At 40.2% G+C, this 17,901-nt stretch overlaps 1 protein-coding gene across 1 annotated transcript in view; it reads right to left on the bottom strand.

Moving 5' to 3' along the window:
* Window positions 1-17,901, bottom strand: part of LOC117504214 (chemokine-like protein TAFA-2) — a 106,007-nt gene that overhangs the window by 15,246 nt on the left and 72,860 nt on the right. Inside the window, exon 3 of the mRNA XM_034163611.1 lies at window positions 2,206-2,358. Within this exon, the coding sequence (XP_034019502.1) occupies window positions 2,206-2,358 (153 nt within the window). The remainder of the gene's footprint in view (window positions 1-2,205; window positions 2,359-17,901) is intronic.

Genomic DNA, 17,901 nt, shown 5'->3' with positions numbered 1-17,901 from the left:
AAAGAAAAGCATTTCTTTACATTGGCCAGTACAGGGCATATATTACAAATATGATGCAAATGGAATGTGAAAACGAGGCGTAAAGCTACAGTGTGTAGGATTTAGCATCATCTAGTGGTGAGGATGCAGATATGCCAACATTTTTACTTCTTTTGCGACAGGGACTCATGCTTCCTTGCCTTGTCTTGTGGTAAGGAGTATGTATGATCCTCCATTTCGCAAAAATGCAAGTTCTTAAAAATGTTAGCTTGTATAGCAATGAGTAGATTGCGTATCATGAACCTAAGATTTGTCTAATTTTTTTTCTCCAGTCTACCAGTTGCTGCAAAAGGTGGAATAAATATGCCCCTTTTGGGCTACCGTATATACATGGCGATGCAACATGGCGGCCTGCGTGAGGGGCCTGCTCCTCTCCAGGTATGAAGGCCTCATTATGATAACACACCGATTTGTTGTTGGAAATGGTCTGTCTGTCACAATGAGTGACGGGCACACCTGCTTTTAATTCCGCATCCACCAACTGTCCAACAGGTGGCAGTCACGTCTATGGGATATTACATAGACATAGTAAAGTTTATTATTTATTGATCTGGTGCATCAAAGTTCTCGTCATTATGTGTCTTTTCAATTTGCAGTGTTACAAGATATTGTTATTTTTATTTATTGTGTTAGCAAACATTTTAAAGGGTATGACTACCTGTTTTACCCTCAAAAATCAGGCAAAAAAAAATGCACTGTTGGATAATGGTGGAGGCACGCTTTCTCTGACCGCCCTCGAGTTATTTTATTTGATCAGATGTAATAAATGATAACTTATGACCTGGGTCAAAAGAATTGATGTACACATTGACGTTTACTGTTGCTATGATGTTGTGGCTCATCAGCATCAAATGGAACATGTGAGTCACGAGTCTGTGCTCAGAATGCATTTTTAGAAACTTCATTCAACCGAGGGAGGAAAAAAAAATCACTGAGGTATTTTTCCGGCAACGACACCCTCCTGTATTACAAATTCAAATCTATTCAGTTTTTCCTCAGATGTCTGCAGGTTCATTTATCTTCATAAAGAGGAGAATGTCTCACACAGAGTGGAGCTAAAGGTAATCCCTGGTTGCAGAAGAAAGAATAATTAAAAGGTTAAGTGCTGATAATTTTTTTCTGAGATCTCCCGTAGAGCTTTAAACTGAGGCCAGCGGCACGCAGCTCTAATTTGCAGAAAATGTCAATAGGAAAATGTCAAGGAATAGGTCAAACATGATTGGGTCCAGAGTTTAGCCTCGAAAAGCGAGCTTTTCAGACCAAAGTGAAGCAGTCGTTTGGGCCAAGTCGGAGGCGTGACACATTAATATCCTAAGAGACTCTTTGAGAGGATGATTTTACGATGACATAAAGGTACAGTGTGTAGGATTTACGAGCGGTTATTAGCATAAATGGAATATAGCATTCATAACCATCTGTTCATTAGTGTTTAATTCCCTCTGCAACAACAAATCAATACATGTAATGAGCATAGAATGAGCTATTTGTATCTACAATCACATTGATTTCAATTGGTTTTTACCTCCAAAATCCACAGCATGTTTTGATCTAAAGGAAAATTTACAGCGCATCTAGAAAGTATTCACAGTGCATCACTTTTTGCACATTTTGTAAATGTTACAGCCTTATTCAGAAAACGTGTAAATTCATTTTTTTCCAACTCAAAATTCTACTTATAATCTCATAATGACAACATGAAAAACTTTTTTTTATTTGCAAAAAAAGAAAAAGAAATTTGCTCAGTACTATGTTGATGCACCTTTGGCAGGAATTACAGGCTCAAGTCTTCTTGACCATGATGTCACAAGCTTGGCAAAAATCTAAAAAAAACAATGCTTTTTTTCACATTGTCATTATGGGGTACTGTGTGTAGAATTTTGAGGGAAAAAAATAATTGAATCCATTTTGGAATAAGGCAGTAACATAACAAAATGTGGGAAAAGTAAAGCACTGTGAATACTTTCTGGATGCAGTATATGACTTTATATTAATGTCATTGTGTAACTCTTGCCAGTCCTGAGTGGAAACTGCTGTTATCTCACTAAAGCTAATTTTCCATGATGTCAGCAAACATAATCCTCAACATTTCGGGAAGGGTATGTCAGCAGATGTTTCAAAAAAGGTATAGAGAAGAGATAACGCATAAAATATTCAGCTAGGGCGCACCATCGACACAGGACGGGGCCGCTCTGGTGGTGCCGGCTACTTGTCCGGGAAAGCAGGAGCACTTCACAGTTTGTGATCGCTCTTCGATTTTGTTCTTGTTGCAGCAGCGATGCAATGCCACGACCTCGCAGGTGCCTGTTCGGACATGGTGCGCTGGAAGATAAAAATGACAAAACGGAAAGGGGGGGTGGGGGTCAGGAAAATCTCTTACTGCAATAGTTTTGACCTCACACAGAAACAACTAAAAAGCCTGGTCTTAAAACTCAAATCCCATGACAATACCCCTGTTGGATCTCTTGTTCCCTCAGTAAATCTTATGATTAACTTCTTTAATATTAAAGCTACAGTGTGTAGGATGATTTAGGAGTGTTTAGTAGCAGAAATGTAGCAATAATATATATAATGTATACCTGCAACAATCAATCACTGTGGTTTCATAACCTTAGAATGTCCCTTCATATCTAGATAGGAGCGGGCCCTTCATGGAGGCGGCCATTTTGGACAGCCATATTGCGACAGCAGCCCAAAAAAGGACATAAGATGCTAATTGAGAAGTTTTGAGCCTAACCCAGAAAAAGTACGGTGTCGTTCTCCATCTTCTGCACTCTAAGAAACCAACATTTCTCAACATTGCACCAAGTGAGTCAAAACTTTGCACATTATCAAGAAATGTTGGTTTCTCACAAAGCAAAAGATGGAGAATCACGCCCTACTTTTCCTGGATCAGGCTCTAAATGTCTCAGTTGCACCTTGTGCTTATGCCGCCTTTTACATTTTGCAGCATGTCTGAAAGATTGAAGAAAAATGAGGAATCAGTTGTTGCTCCCCTATACACCATTTGTTGGATGCTACTACGGGCTAACAACTTAAAACCCTTATTTTTGACTTATTTCATGAGTCCCTGTTGCAAAAGAAGCAAAAAAAAAATGCAAAGAGGGAACAAGAATCATCACTACTAATTAATTAGTGCAATCTGCAACCTCACCACTAGGTGACACTAAATTCTGCACACTGTAGCTTTAATATTAAAGGAGAAGTCCATGCATCTAACTTGTTCTTGCTATTGATGGCTTCCATCACTGATATCCTGCAGAGGTACCAGTCTTGACCCTGTTAAAAGCCATTCAGCTCAATTCAATTTGATTTCTGTAGCCCAAAATCATAAAATGACATCAGTCGTCCAAAAAGTGCACCATTCATCCAAAGGTGCACTTATGTTAAAGTCAGGTGTGACACAAAAAAAAAAACAGCCCTGAAATCAGAGCGTCTGAGGTGACCGATTATGATCTTGCATACTGAACATCACCGAAGCCGTTATTTTATTCTGAGTGCTGTTTGGAAATGGAAAACAATATCTATAAATAAATAATAACGCAAGTATGAGACCGTAATGATTGGAACGGATACCTTTCAGGTTTCCCACAACAAGCTACTCTTAAAACACTTCACATATGTCGGGGGGGAGTGCAGTGCTGCAGGATTTTGGAGCCAATTTCCAGATCACGCTCGGCACTGTGTGAATTATTTAGAGCCGGAACTGCTCCATTCTCTTTTAATTGCATGTGACATTTTCACGAGGTGTCCTTCTGCACAGATAGTTGCTGCTGTTGCGGTAAGCGGTAAATTTAAAATGACTGTCTGCAGCGGCTCGACTGAGACCAGTCAATTAAGTTTTCACTTCGGCGTGATATAATGTTACTGCAACACGTTCTACCTGCTTTAACGAGCGCATGCACGCGATGAACCGCAATTAACGCCTCCGTGATTTGGATGATGTCAAAACTCAAGAGTTGTTCGAGTGCCGAGCCTCACCTCGCCAGTGCATGACGGAAGAAATGGAACATTAATGTGAAATAAGAGTGTAATATTCCATCTACCACTTTTTTTTCTCCTCCTCTGCCTCCACTTCGGCGATATGTGCAATATTTTAATTCCAAACTGAGACCAGAAGGGCACTCATGAGTGTATTCCCTCTGTCATGTTTTAAAATATCTCACTGCACAGTGTGCAAAAGTAATTACCTTGATGAAGCAGCAACAGCAGGGTATAGTTTTCACTGTGGACAAGATAAGTCAAAAACAACTGGACAAATTTCCTTCAAACCTGATGGGAATATTACTTGGATCAATATACAGTGGAACCTCAGTTTTAGAACGGCTCTCTTTATTTTTTTGAACAAAAAATGCATCACTTTTCGAACAAAGTCTTGGTTCACAAACACCTCCGCTGCAGTAGGTGGCAGTAATGTACCAATCATGCTTGGTTGCAATCCGCCAATTAGCAGTGGTACCACAGTCTCTTATACAAAGAGACTGGTAGCGTGTTTTTGAAAACATGGCTGTGATTGGTCCATCTGATCACGCCACGCTCTGTGACTGGCTGTGGCATAACCGCCGAAAATGTGAAAAACAAACCGAAAGACTTGAAAAGTGAGACAAACTAGTTGCAAAATGTCGGGGGGTGGGAGTTTATCTCACCCCTGTCAAACCAAAATGGAAACCAGGTATTTGCTTTGTGTGTCTGGAATCTGCACGGCAACTGAAAAAATTTGGAGGTTTGAAACGTTGTAAACAAAGGCTGCAGCCAATCAGAGAGCAGCGTGTCTCAGCCAATCAGCAAAATGTCAGAATCCTGACTAAAAGTCACGTGACCAAATAACCTGATACCGACTCCTTTGCATTGGCTGGAGGAGTGGAACCAACTTATCCGCCAATAAATTCCAATCCAATCCAACTTTATTTATAGCGCACTTTAAAAGAACAACAAAGTTGACAAAGTGCTTTCCAAATAAGACATTAATAAAATACAACACAGATAAAAAAAAAAAAAAAAAAATTCAAAAGAAGAAGCAAGAAAGTCCGTCTTTGGGTGTTTATTAAGTCATATTTTTAGGAACTGCACGGTGGTTCTCCTAACAGTTCTCCATTAATCATACATTTAATTTAATTTATTTAATCTATATAGCACCAAATCACAGAAAAGCTGCCTCAAGGCACTTCACACGAGTAAGGTCTAACCTTACCAACCCCTAGAGCAAGCACACAGGCCACAATAGTAAGAAAAAACTCCCTGTGATGATTTGAGGAAGAAACCTCAAGCAGACCAGACTCAAAGTGCTGAGCTCTCTGCTTTGGTAATACTAATAAAAAACATACACTTCAATTAATTTCATTTATATAGCACCAAATTACAATAAAGCTGCCTCAAGGAGCTTCACACAAATAAGGTCTAACCTTACCAACCCCTAGAGCAAGTGCACAGGCGACAGTAGTCAGGAAAAACTCCCTGTGATGATTTGAGGAAGAAACCTCAAGCAGACCAGACTCAAAGGGGTGACTCTCTGCTTTGGTAATAAATCAAATCAAATCAAATCAATTTTATATATATAGCACCAAATCACAACAAACAGTTGCCCCAAGGCGCTTTATATTGTAAGGCAAGGCCATACAATAATTACGGAAAAACCCCAACGGTCAAAACGACCCCCTGTGAGCAAGCACTTGGCGACAGTGGGAAGGAAAACTCCCTTTTAACAGGAAGAAACCTCCAGCAGAACCAGGCTCAGGGAGGGGCAGTCTTCTGCTGGGACTGGTTGGGTCTGAGGCAGAGAACCAGGAAAAAGACATGCTGTGGAGGGGAGCAGAGATCAATCACTAATGATTAAATGCAGAGTGGTGCATACAGAGCAAAAAGGAAAGTTTTAAGCCTAATCTTAAAAGTACAGAGGGTGTCTGTCTCCCTGATCTGAACTGGGAGCTGGTTCCACAGGAGAGGAGCCTGAAAGCTGGTGCTCTGCCTCCCATTCTACTCTTACAAACCCTAGGAACTACAAGTAAGCCTGCAGTCTGAGAGCGAAGCGCTCTATTGGGGTGATATGGTACTATGAGGTCCCTAAGATAAGATGGGACCTGATTATTCAAAACCTTATAAGTAAGAAGAAGAATTTTAAATTCTATTCTAGAATTAACAGGAAGCCAATGAAGAGAGGCCAATATGGGTGAGATATGCTCTCTCCTTCTAGTCCCTGTTAGTACTCTAGCTGCAGCATTTTGAATTAACTGAAGGCTTTTCAGGGAACTTTTAGGACAACCTGATAATAATGAATTACAACAGTCCAGCCTAGAGGAAATAAATGCATGAATTAGTTTTTCAGCATCACTCTGAGACAAGACCTTTCTAATTTTAGAGATATTGCGCAAATGCAAAAAAGCAGTCCTACATATTTGTTTAATATGCGCATTGAATGACATATCCTGATCAAAAATGACTCAAAGATTTCTCACAGTATTACTAGAGGTCAGGGTAATGCCATCCAGAGTAAGGATCTGGTTAGACACCATGTTTCTAAGATTTGTGGGGCCAAGTACAATAACTTCAGTTTTATCTGAGTTTAAAAGCAGGAAATTAGAGGTCATCCATGTCTTTATGTCTGTAAGACAATCCTCCAGTTTAACTAATTGGTGTGTGTCCTCTAGCTTCATGGATAGATAAAGCTGGGTATCATCTGCGTAACAATGAAAATTTAAGCAATGCCGTCTAATAATACTGCCTAAGGGAAACATGTATAAAGTGAATAAAATTGGTCCTAGCACAGAACCTTGTGGAACTCCATAATTAACCTCAGTCTGTGAAGAAGATTCCCCATTTACATGAACAAATTATTAGATAAATATGATTCAAACCACCGCAGCGCAGTGCCTTTAATACCTATGGCATGCTCTAATCTCTGTAATAAAATTTTATGGTCAACAGTATCAAAAGCAGCACTGAGGTCTAACAGAACAAGCACAGAGATGAGTCCACTGTCTGAGGCCATAAGAAGATCATTTGTAACCTTCACTAATGCTGTTTCTGTACTATGATGAATTCTAAAACCTGACTGAAACTCTTCAAATAGACCATTCCTCTGCAGATGATCAGTTAGCTGTTTTACAACTACCCTTTCAAGAATTTTTGAGAGAAAAGGAAGGTTGGAGATTGGCCTATAATTAGCTAAGATAGCTGGGTCAAGTGATGGCTTTTTAAGGAATGGTTTACTTACTGCCACCTTAAAAGCCTGTGGTACATAGCCAACTAATAAAGATAGATTGATCATATTTAAGATCGAAGCATTAATTAATGGTAGGGCTTCCTTGAGCAGCCTGGTAGGAATGGGGTCTAATAGACATGTTGATGGTTTGGAGGAAGTAACTAATGAAAATAACTCAGACAGAACAATCGGAGAGGAAGAGTCTAACCAAATACCGGCATCACTGAAAGCAGCCAAAGACAACGATACGTCTTTGGGATGGTTATGAGTAATTTTTTCTCTAATAGTTAAAATTTTATTAGCAAAGAAAGTCATGAAGTCATTACTAGTTAAAGTTAAAGGAATACTCGGCTCAATAGAGCTCTGACTCTTTGTCAGCCTGGCTACAGTGCTGAAAAGAAACCTGGGGTTGTTCTTATTTTCTTCAATTAGTGATGAGTAGTAAGATGTCCTAGCTTTACGGAGGGCTTTTTTATAGAGCAACAGACTCTTTTTCCAGGCTAAGTGAAGATCTTCTAAATTAGTGAGACGCCATTTCCTCTCCAACTTACGGGTTATCTGCTTTAAGCTGCGAGTTTGTGAGTTATACCACGGAGTCAGGCACTTCTGATTTAAAGCTCTCTTTTTCAGAGGAGCTACAGCATCCAAAGTTGTCTTCAATGAGGATGTAAAACTATTGACGCGATACTCTATCTCACTTATAGAGTTTAGGTAGCTACTCTGCACTGTGTTGGTATTTGGCATTAGAGAACATAAAGAAGGAATCATATCCTTAAACCTAGTTACAGCACTTTCTGAAAGACTTCTAGTGTAATGAAACTTATTCCCCACTGCTGGGTAGTCCATCAGAGTAAATGTAAATGTTATTAAGAAATGATCAGACAGAAGGGAGTTTTCAGGGAATACTGTTAAGTCTTCAATTTCCATACCATAAGTCAGAACAAGATCTAAGATATGATTAAAGTGGTGGGTGGACTCATTTACATTTTGAGCAAAGCCAATTGAGTCTAATAATAGATTAAATGCAGTGTTGAGTCTGTCATTCTCAGCATCTGTGTGGATGTTAAAATCGCCCACTATAATTATCTTATCTGAGCTAAGCACTAAGTCAGACAAAAGGTCTGAAAATTCACAGAGAAACTCACAGTAACGACCAGGTGGATGATAGATAATAACAAATAAAACTGGTTTTTGGGACTTCCAATTTGGATGGACAAGACTAAGAGACAAGCTTTCAAATGAATTAAAGCTCTGTCTGGGTTTTTGATTAATTAATAAGCTGGAGTGGAAGATTGCTGCTAATCCTCTGCCTCGGCCCGTGCTACGAGCATTCTGGCAGTTAGTGTGACTCGGGGGTGTTGACTCATTTAAACTAACATATTCATCCTGCTGTAACCAGGTTTCTGTAAGGCAGAATAAATCAATATGTTGATCAATTATTATATAATTTACTAACAGGGACTTAGAAGAGAGAGATCTAATGTTTAATAGACCACATTTAACTGTTTTAGTCTGTGGTGCAGTTGAAGGTGCTATATTATTTTTTCTTTTTGAATTTTTATGCTTAAATAGATTTTTGCTGGTTATTGGTGGTCTGGGAGCAGACACCGTCTCTACGGGGATGGGGTAATGAGGGGATGGCAGGGGGAGAGAAGCTGCAGAGAGGTGTGTAAGACTACAACTCTGCTTCCTGGTCCCAACCCTGGATAGTCACGGTTTGGAGGATTTAAGAAAATTGGCCAGATTTCTAGAAATGAGAGCTGCTCCATCCAAAGTGGGATGGATGCCGTCTCTCCTAACAAGACCAGGTTTTCCCCAGAAGCTTTGCCAATTATCTATGAAGCCCACCTCATTTTTTGGACACCACTCAGACAGCCAGCAATTCAGAGAGAACCTGCGGCTAAACATGTCACTCCTGGTCCGATTGGGGAGGGGCCCAGAGAAAACTACAGAGTCCGACATTGTTTTTGCAAAGTTACACACCGATTCAATGTTAATTTTAGTGACCTCCGATTGGCGTAACCGGGTGTCATTACTGCCGACGTGAATTACAATCTTACCAAATTTACGCTTAGCCTTAGCCAGCAGTTTCAAATTTCCTTCAATGTCGCCTGCTCTGGCACCCGGAAGACAATTGACTATGGTTGCTGGTGTCGCTAACTTCACATTTCTCAAAACAGAGTCGCCAATAACCAGAGTTTGATCCTCGGTGGGTGTGTCGCCGAGTGGGGAAAAACGGTTAGAAATGTGAACGGGTTGGCGGTGTACACGGGGCTTCTGTTTAGGGCTATGCTTCCTCCTCACAGTCACCCAGTCGGCCTGCTTTCCCGGCTGCTCGGGATCTGCTGGAAGGGAACTAACGGCGGCTAAGCTACCTTGGTCAGCAAAGACTACAGGGGCCTGGCTAGCTGTAGAATTTTCCACGGTGCGGAGCCGAGTCTCCAATTCGCCCAGCCTGGCCTCCAAAGCTACGAATAAGCTACACTTATTACAAGTACCATTACTGCTAAAGGAGGCCGAGGAATAACTAAACATTTCACACCCAGAGCAGAAAAGTGCGGGAGAGACAGGAGAAGCCACCATGCTAAACCGGCTAAGAGCTAGTAGCTGCGCTAAGCTAGCGGATTCCTAAAAACACACAAAGTGAATAATGTGTAAATAATTTAGAGGTGATTCAGCAGAGGGAGTGCTTTAGTTAAGGCACGTGAAGATTACACTGTGAAACAAATCGTTATCTAGGTAACTAGATCAGTCTAACTGCGCAGATTAAACAGCTAACAGATACAGCAAAACACCGCTGTGCTCCGGAACAGGAAGTGATACAATACCGCAGTGAGAGCCAACCACCAGTAGAGGTCAGTCAAATGAGATATAATACAAATAAAAAACATACATTTCAATTCATTTCAACTATATAGCACCAAATTGCAACAAAGCTGCGTCAAGGTGCTTCACACGAGTAAGATCTAACCTTACCAACCCCTGTAATTGGACGTAACGAGTGAAGCTGTCAACAGTTGTTAAAAGTGCTAATGCTGTTAGCCTACAACATTAAATCCGACCAGAGTTTCACTGCAACAGAGGCGTCTGATCCATTCAGAAGTTCAGTCACCTGATGTTCTTATGGTCTCTTTGGTACAGATAAGGTGAAATTAAATTGTCTATTTTGTTATAATTACTGTACAATATTTTGTATAAGATACCATGCATATTCTTAGTATTTTATCTGCCTTTTATGCATGAAATGCTGTTGAAAAAGGTTAAAAACACAGTGTTCTTTTTGGATTCATCTATTTTACATTGTTTTTTATGGGGAAAAAATTGGTTTCAGTTTAAGAACAACATTTAGGAAAAATTTAGTTCTAAAACCAAGGTTCCAATGTATAGAGGTGATTAGATTTTGGAGTTGTTTGTTGAAAAAACACCTAATTTTTGTTTATATCTCAACAACTAAGAAGCCTTGGTGGATGATATCAAGCATGTATTGATCAGCAAAATATTTGTGATTGATTGATATGAAGTCATACATAGTCAGAAATACCATTACAGACATATTTATATTAACTTGTACATTTATATGGTGGAGTGTAGAGTACACAGAGGACACATCCACCCTCCATTGCCCTTCATCTTCTACAGTTTTCCTTCAGCTTCCTTCCTTTTTCCTCCTTTTTCTTTAGTTTTTCTTCCATAATGTATTTTTACTCATTTATCCTTCTGCTTACTTTGGCTTTTTCCTCATCTTCTTTTTCAATTCTTCCTTGATATTTCTTGACGTTTATTTCTCTGTGAAGATCTCGTGCAGCCACATGACCTTCAGTGATGAAGACATCGTTTCAGGGGGTAAAAGAGGCGCTGGATCCACTCGTTTAGCACACAAATAAACCGATTAACACTCGGGAAGGCAAAAAAAAAAAGGTCGTAGCTGACATTCATAGTCTTCAACGGAATCTGTGTAAGGAACAAGTTTTTCCTTTGATACTCAAGGATCCTTCAAAGAGATCAAGCACCAATGGCATGTAGTCATCACTCTGGGTTACTGGTTAGCATCCAGGTCTACCAAGCATACAGAAAGACAAGAAGCACCAGGACCCTGATGTGTTGGACCTTCATTGTCCTCCAGAGGTATCAGCCTCTCCAAACACCTCTGTCTAGTCTTCTAATGTCGACAAAAACATTTCCTCAGCATTGGATTTATCTAAACCATATTTTCTTAAACGGGTTCAATCATGCCGTTTTGTCGACACCTGATCTCGTCGGATCTCAGAAGTGAAGCAGAGCAGGATTTGTCCTCGGACTGGAAGACCTCTTAGGAGCACCAGGAGCCGGCCAAGTTTCTCCATGTAGAGCTGGAGTTGTGTCACCGGAGACAAAATCAGATGTGGCAAAAGTCAAAGTGTGATGACTCACAATATGGGCAATTCCATGAGAACGTCACATATGTTACCTCTTTTACCAAAGACTTCTTCTCACTAACTTGAAGAGATGATGGACAAACCATAAATCTCTGAGATCACAGCAGCACTTTGGAAAGCGTTAAGAGATCTGACAATCTTATGAATTTGCCCATATCTTAGGGAAATTAGCACCAAATGTTATGTGACATGAATTTGTTTGACTATTTTTAACCATTCTGCCAAATTAAAAAGGTTTGACCAACTCAGTTATAACAGATGAAAAAAAAACTGCAAGATTGTGGTTTCTTTTTTTTTTATTTTGGATGCAATAAATCTGCAAATGACAAGCGCATCGGCAGCATGTCACAAACCGAAGGAAAACATCAGGTTTGAAGTCGGGCTTTGGCTTTGCAGGACACACGATTCCTCGCTCAGATACGTTTGTCCGCCTGCTGGTGGGGGGGAGCAGAGAACAGAAACATCTCTGCCTCTGTGTGCTGCACATTTTTTGGAGAGATGTTTGTGTGTTCCGTCTTTGGGACAGAGCGCGAGCTACTGTGCATTCTGCTACTTGTAGGTAACTAAAGTGTGTTATTTTGATCAATGAGGCAGCGCTGAGGGATTGTTAGAAAACAGGAATGCGAGCAAAAAAAACTGAGTGCATAATCAAAATAGAACTTGCCTCTTCTGCCTTTTTGGGCAACAACCACCGGAGAAATGTTCACTTCAGTCACAGTCGGTATAAACTAATAATTACCTACAACTGAAAGTTTGAAACATGTTGCGTTTTCACAGGAGTCTGCACGATTACAATCAGGGCTGCTTAGAAAAGAACGAACGAATAGAACTGTTTAATTTGTCAGAGAACAACCTGTACTTGGTAAAGGTGAGTGATCTATTTTTGGCTATAGATGTAAACTCCACTTCAGTGCGATGACTATTAGATCTCAGTGCTACATTTGATGCAGTTGATCATTACATATTGTTAGACAGAACCAAAAATAATCCCTTGCCCATGTGGTTATATCAGCTATTGATGAATAAGGGCTCTTGATGCAGTGACAGACATCTGAATAAGGCTAACATAAGACTTCTTTTTTGCACAGAAAAGTTTTAAATGATATTCTTGGATGTAGAAGTATGTTGTGGTTAAGGGTTGAAACGTCCGTTGAAGGTTGGATGGTGGCATCTCTTCTTGGCAGAAAGCTGTAGTCACAAGAAGGTGACTGAAAGCAGTGGTATCGAGAAGCATCTCAATGTATTTAATTGTTGTTGTATATCCATATTGTAGTGCTTGACAAAGGTTTCCCAAAGTCATCACTTGGCCATGTGGTTATATCAGCTATTGATGAATGGGGGCTCTTGATGCAGTGCCAGACATCTGGATAAGGCTAACATACGACTTCTTTTTTGCACAGAAAAGTTTTAAATAATATTCGTGGATGTAGACGTATGTTGTGGTTAAGGGTTGAAACGTCCGTTGAAGGTTGGATGGTGGCATCTCTCTGCAGAAAGCTGTAGTCACAAGAAGGTGACTGAAGGCAGTGGTATCGAGAAGCATCTCAATGTATTTAACTGTTGTTGTAAATCCATATTGTAGTGCTTGACAAAGGTTTCCCAAAGTCATCCCTTGCCCATGTGGTTATATCAGCTATTGATGATTGAGGGCTCTTGATGCAGTGCCAGACTTCTAGATAAGGTTAACATAAGACGGCTTTTTTGCACAGTAAAGTTTTAAATGAGATTTGTGGATGTAGAAGTATGTTGTGGTTAAGGGTCGAAATGTCCAATGAAGGTTGGATGGGTATCTCTTCTCGGCAGAAAGCTGTAGTCACAAGAAAGTGACTGAAGGCAGTGGCATCGAAAAGCATCTCAATGTATTTAATTGTTGTTGTAAATCCATATAGTGCTTGACAAAGGTTTCCCAAAGTACTCCTTTGCTCATGTGGTTATATCAGCTATTGATGAATGAGGGTTCTTGACACAGTGCCATCTGAAGGATTGCAGATCACGGGTGCTTAGACTTGCACTGAAATGCCTCCAGATTCCTTGAAATGTTGCATATTATTCACTGTGGAGGGAGAAATATTCAAATCTCTTCCTATCTTTCTTTGAGGAATATTGCTTTTTAAATTTATTTGTGGACAAACTGGCGGTTTATCCATTTTTGCTCATCAAAGACTCAGCCTGTCGGGAATACTACGTACTTTTGTACAAAATTATGATCACAATCCCCTGTTGACATTGCCTGCTTGAATTATCATTTATTTATTTATTACCTCTTTACTTGCCCTAAGTGGCTCCCTTCCCAACTTTTTTTTGGAATGTTGCAGGCCTGGATGTAGGAATGGATGTATATTAAATGAAATTCAGTTTACCATACACCGCCTGCAGTGACCTAGACGTCAAAGTAAATGTAAAGATCACCAACTTTTCTGATTTGGTGTTGGAAAAAGAAAATAAAGTATGGAATAGAAAGAAGGAAGCTATATTTCAATGAATCACAAACTACAGAACAAGAACAGCCCAGAGGGCACAGGCTGCACTCAACCATTTGATTTCAGTTGTTTTCCAGACTTTGAAAGCCGTATGACCGTCCAAAAAACCTGAATGGGGAGACACAACGGGCTGTCCGTGACTTGGACAGGGACTTATCTGCTGAAACAGTTAGATTTCCCATGTGCCATGAAAGCAGACAGTTCTGAATCGCCGTAGGCGGTTGCGGCTTGGACTGCAGTATTTGGTGAGCGGAGTTTGATTATTTTTCTATCCCTAATTGTGTCGGGCTGTTTTGTGTTCTTCGGGGACATCTTAGGGAAACTAAACACATCAATGTATAACATGTAGAGCTCAGCAAAGGTTACTGGCACTCCGGGGGTGGCAGGTCTAAATGAATGAACTGTTTTCCTCATGTTCATTGCAAACTATGCAGCTCCAAATTCTAATTATTGGAAATGTGGTTGAAATCAAACAAACCTGTTTAATGTCATTTCTTAAATTATCTAGATGATTAGACTTCTGAAAATGAAATCATGAGTTCACTTTTCTTTTTACTGCCCTACTCGTATTAAAGAATTGTTGGCAAGCAAACCTCTGAGTGTTCAACTAATGATCGATAACTGCTTCATTTATGGAAAATAATGAAATAATGCTACAAAATGCTTTGGAATCTCTGGTGCAGTCGTTGGGCAACATCTGAAGACCTATTGACAGTTAGATACCATATCCTCCCCAAATATACCGATTTATATCAACCCAGCACTACCGGATTTTCCGGAGTATAAGTCGCACCTGTCAAAAAATTGCCTCATGAATAGGAAAAAACATAAAGAAGTTGCACCTTTTCTGTGTTATGAGCTCTTTAATTTGGGATTTTTGTTCATTGTTCTTGTGCACTTTTTATTACTGGCATTTATTCTTTTGTGACTGGAGTTTATTTTGTTTAGTGCTTTGATTCTTGGGAAAAATTCTTTGTACCGCTGGATGCCGCGCTTTGTCTCGTTTGACGGCACTTTATATAACATAATCATTTATAGCCGATGACGCATTTGCTCTCAGAACTTAATATTATACAGCTGCAGCTTCTCTTGTGTGCATCATGCAGTGGAGAACGCATTTTGAATCATCTCAAAGGTAATTATTTATAATTTTACATTCTAATGGCTTGGTGAAACAGCTGCCTTGTCATTCCTTTTTATGTGTTGGATAATGTATCTATAAAATTATGTTTATTATTGATGTAACATCTTCAGATGTGCTGCGATGCGGTAATGAGACACATTAACTCGCAGTGACACACAGTGTTTTTGAATAGGTTGCGCAATGTTCACATCTAGTTCACAAAATTATTAAGTTTTGAACATTTCAAAATCTTCTTTGGGCACTTGCACGCTAGAGGTGGGCGATACCGGTAATTTTGGTATTGATCCGATACCAAGTAAATACAGGCCCAGTATCACCGATATCGATACCGATACTTTTTCATATTTAAGCTTCATAGATCCAAAGGATCCAAAAGACCTAGGATAGAATTTCACCAAACATTGTACGTGACAACAAAATACTTTATTATCACAATCAACATTTTTGTTTAAAAAAATATCACTCAACACAACTTAAAACAAAATCTCCTGAGGTAGAAGGCTGACAAACCACAATACAAGGGTGCGCTGCTCCATGTTGTGTGACATAGCGCAGCGCTGCTCTTACAGACAGAGAGTAGACTTTGATGAATCTGCGTGCGCAGCAGTCAGTGCGTGCGGGAGAGAAAAAAAGCTTGAGTGTCGATCTTTTTACATGAGGATCGGTCAATATCAATACCAGCATTGGTATTGATATTATCGATATTAGGATTGATCCGCCCACCTCTATTGCATGCAGCACAGTTTACGAGTTTACTCACTCGCCAGATTGCGTGCCAGTACGGGGATCAAATTCACGCATGTCAACGCACCTTAAGTCGCAGGGCCTCCCAAACTATCAAAAAAAAAAAAAAATGTAGTCTTAGAAGTTGGCTCCATTTGGTTGGATTTTTTTGTGGGTGTATGGTAAACAGTCCCAGTGGAAACGTAATAATTTACCAGCAAAATATGCACTGGGCAGGCATGTTCAGTGATGCCGATATCTATGCCGGAGAACAAAAATCCAAGCTTTCAGGGTCCTAGTGCTTCCTGTATCATGGCAATTGCCCGACGTTGAGGAAGATGGTCTCTTGGTTGATGGGATTCTTGTTTAACGTGGGAAATCTCATTACTGTATAGTTGTAACACATGGACCGTAACCAGTGGCTTCAGGTTATAATGAGATGACTTTGGTACCAGATCTCTTTGGAGGATCTTTGGGTACCACTTGAATGATTGTGTCACATGAGCACCACCTTTGGGACACTCAGATGAGGAGTATCAGTTACATTGTAAAGGAACATCCGCTACAACATTTGGTCATTTGGCACATTTCTCCAGGGATAATCCAGCAAGTAAGTGCCTCAGTGTTGAGGACCCCAGTGATTAAAGGTGTACCGCCACTGGGTTTTTTTAAGATTTAAGTTGTACGAAGAATTTTCTTTGGCACTGATATAATTTTATTTATTAGCCTTTAAATAAGGGATTGATAATATGCCATTGACAATATGATCAAAATTCACACTGCCTGGAAAAAAATTAATAATTTAGCTCCCTGAAGGGAAAAAATTCAAGCAAATACACGACCATGAACTACATTTGGTAGCAACTGTAGCAACATCATAGATCACATGCTGGCTTCCCCTGACTTGCACAAGGGATGCTGGGAAGCACCTGCCAATAGCCAATCCGAGTAGGGAAAGACAGGGTGATCTGAATGTCACATCACCCACGTGTGCGCTTGACATTCACCAGCTGATCACCAGCTGAGTGTTCACATGATCTGATGGTCCGTTTCACAGGAGCAGCCTGTTGAGGTGCACTGTGTGTGGGCGCTGCAGCCCATCGCAAAGGCGATATGTGCTTTTATGTATTTCCACGTGAGGACAACATGCGCACACGCGCGCATCACAGTGGACAGTTGTAAGGTCATGTCCTTCAAAACACAGTATGTGTTTGTTCTCCAGCTGAGACATCCAGGTCAAGAGATATCAACAGCACCAGCTTGCGCAGACACGCCCATCTGTTTGATCAGCCCTCAAAACAAAGTGCCATTCTCATTTTCTTTGCTTTGTGATAATTTTTTTTTTTTTGTTATTTGTTATGTAATTGCGTATGTAGTTATTGTAGTAATTATTTCTATACCTGGCTGGACATAAGACATAATAAGAGCGCACTGCTTCATTCATGTCATTTCATGACTGTACGTCTATGACCATGAGTCATAAATACAGAGGAAAAGAGGGATCATAGTTGCAGTGGCGGCCGGGCCCATAGGGGGCGCTCGGGCGCTGCCCTCCTAGATGTGGAGGGGAAAAGTCATAATATATATATATATTTAAAAAGTATTATCAATGTCAGTTTTGCTTACTTGTATGTGCCTACATGTAATATGAATGATTAAAACAACACTTCCTCCAACTGACTCTCATTCAACAGTGCATTTCCACTGACAGGAGCAGAAAACGTACGTCTTGGGCGCTCATTCAAAGCGCCCTTGAAGTGCAGCGAAATAACCAATCGTATGTAGTTACTAGGGAATATTAATAAATATTTGGCAAATCAACATTGCCAAAATTAATGGCTTTGGGGCGCCGGAATTTTAGCCCTTACTACAAAAATGCGGGAACGTTAGATTAGTCAGTGATAC

Source organism: Thalassophryne amazonica, chromosome 22 (genome assembly GCF_902500255.1).
Source record: "Thalassophryne amazonica chromosome 22, fThaAma1.1, whole genome shotgun sequence".
Classification (NCBI taxonomy): Eukaryota; Metazoa; Chordata; class Actinopteri; order Batrachoidiformes; family Batrachoididae; genus Thalassophryne; species Thalassophryne amazonica.
The sequence above is the reverse complement of the archived record's forward strand: the minus strand, read 5'-3'. Positions and strand labels throughout refer to the sequence as shown.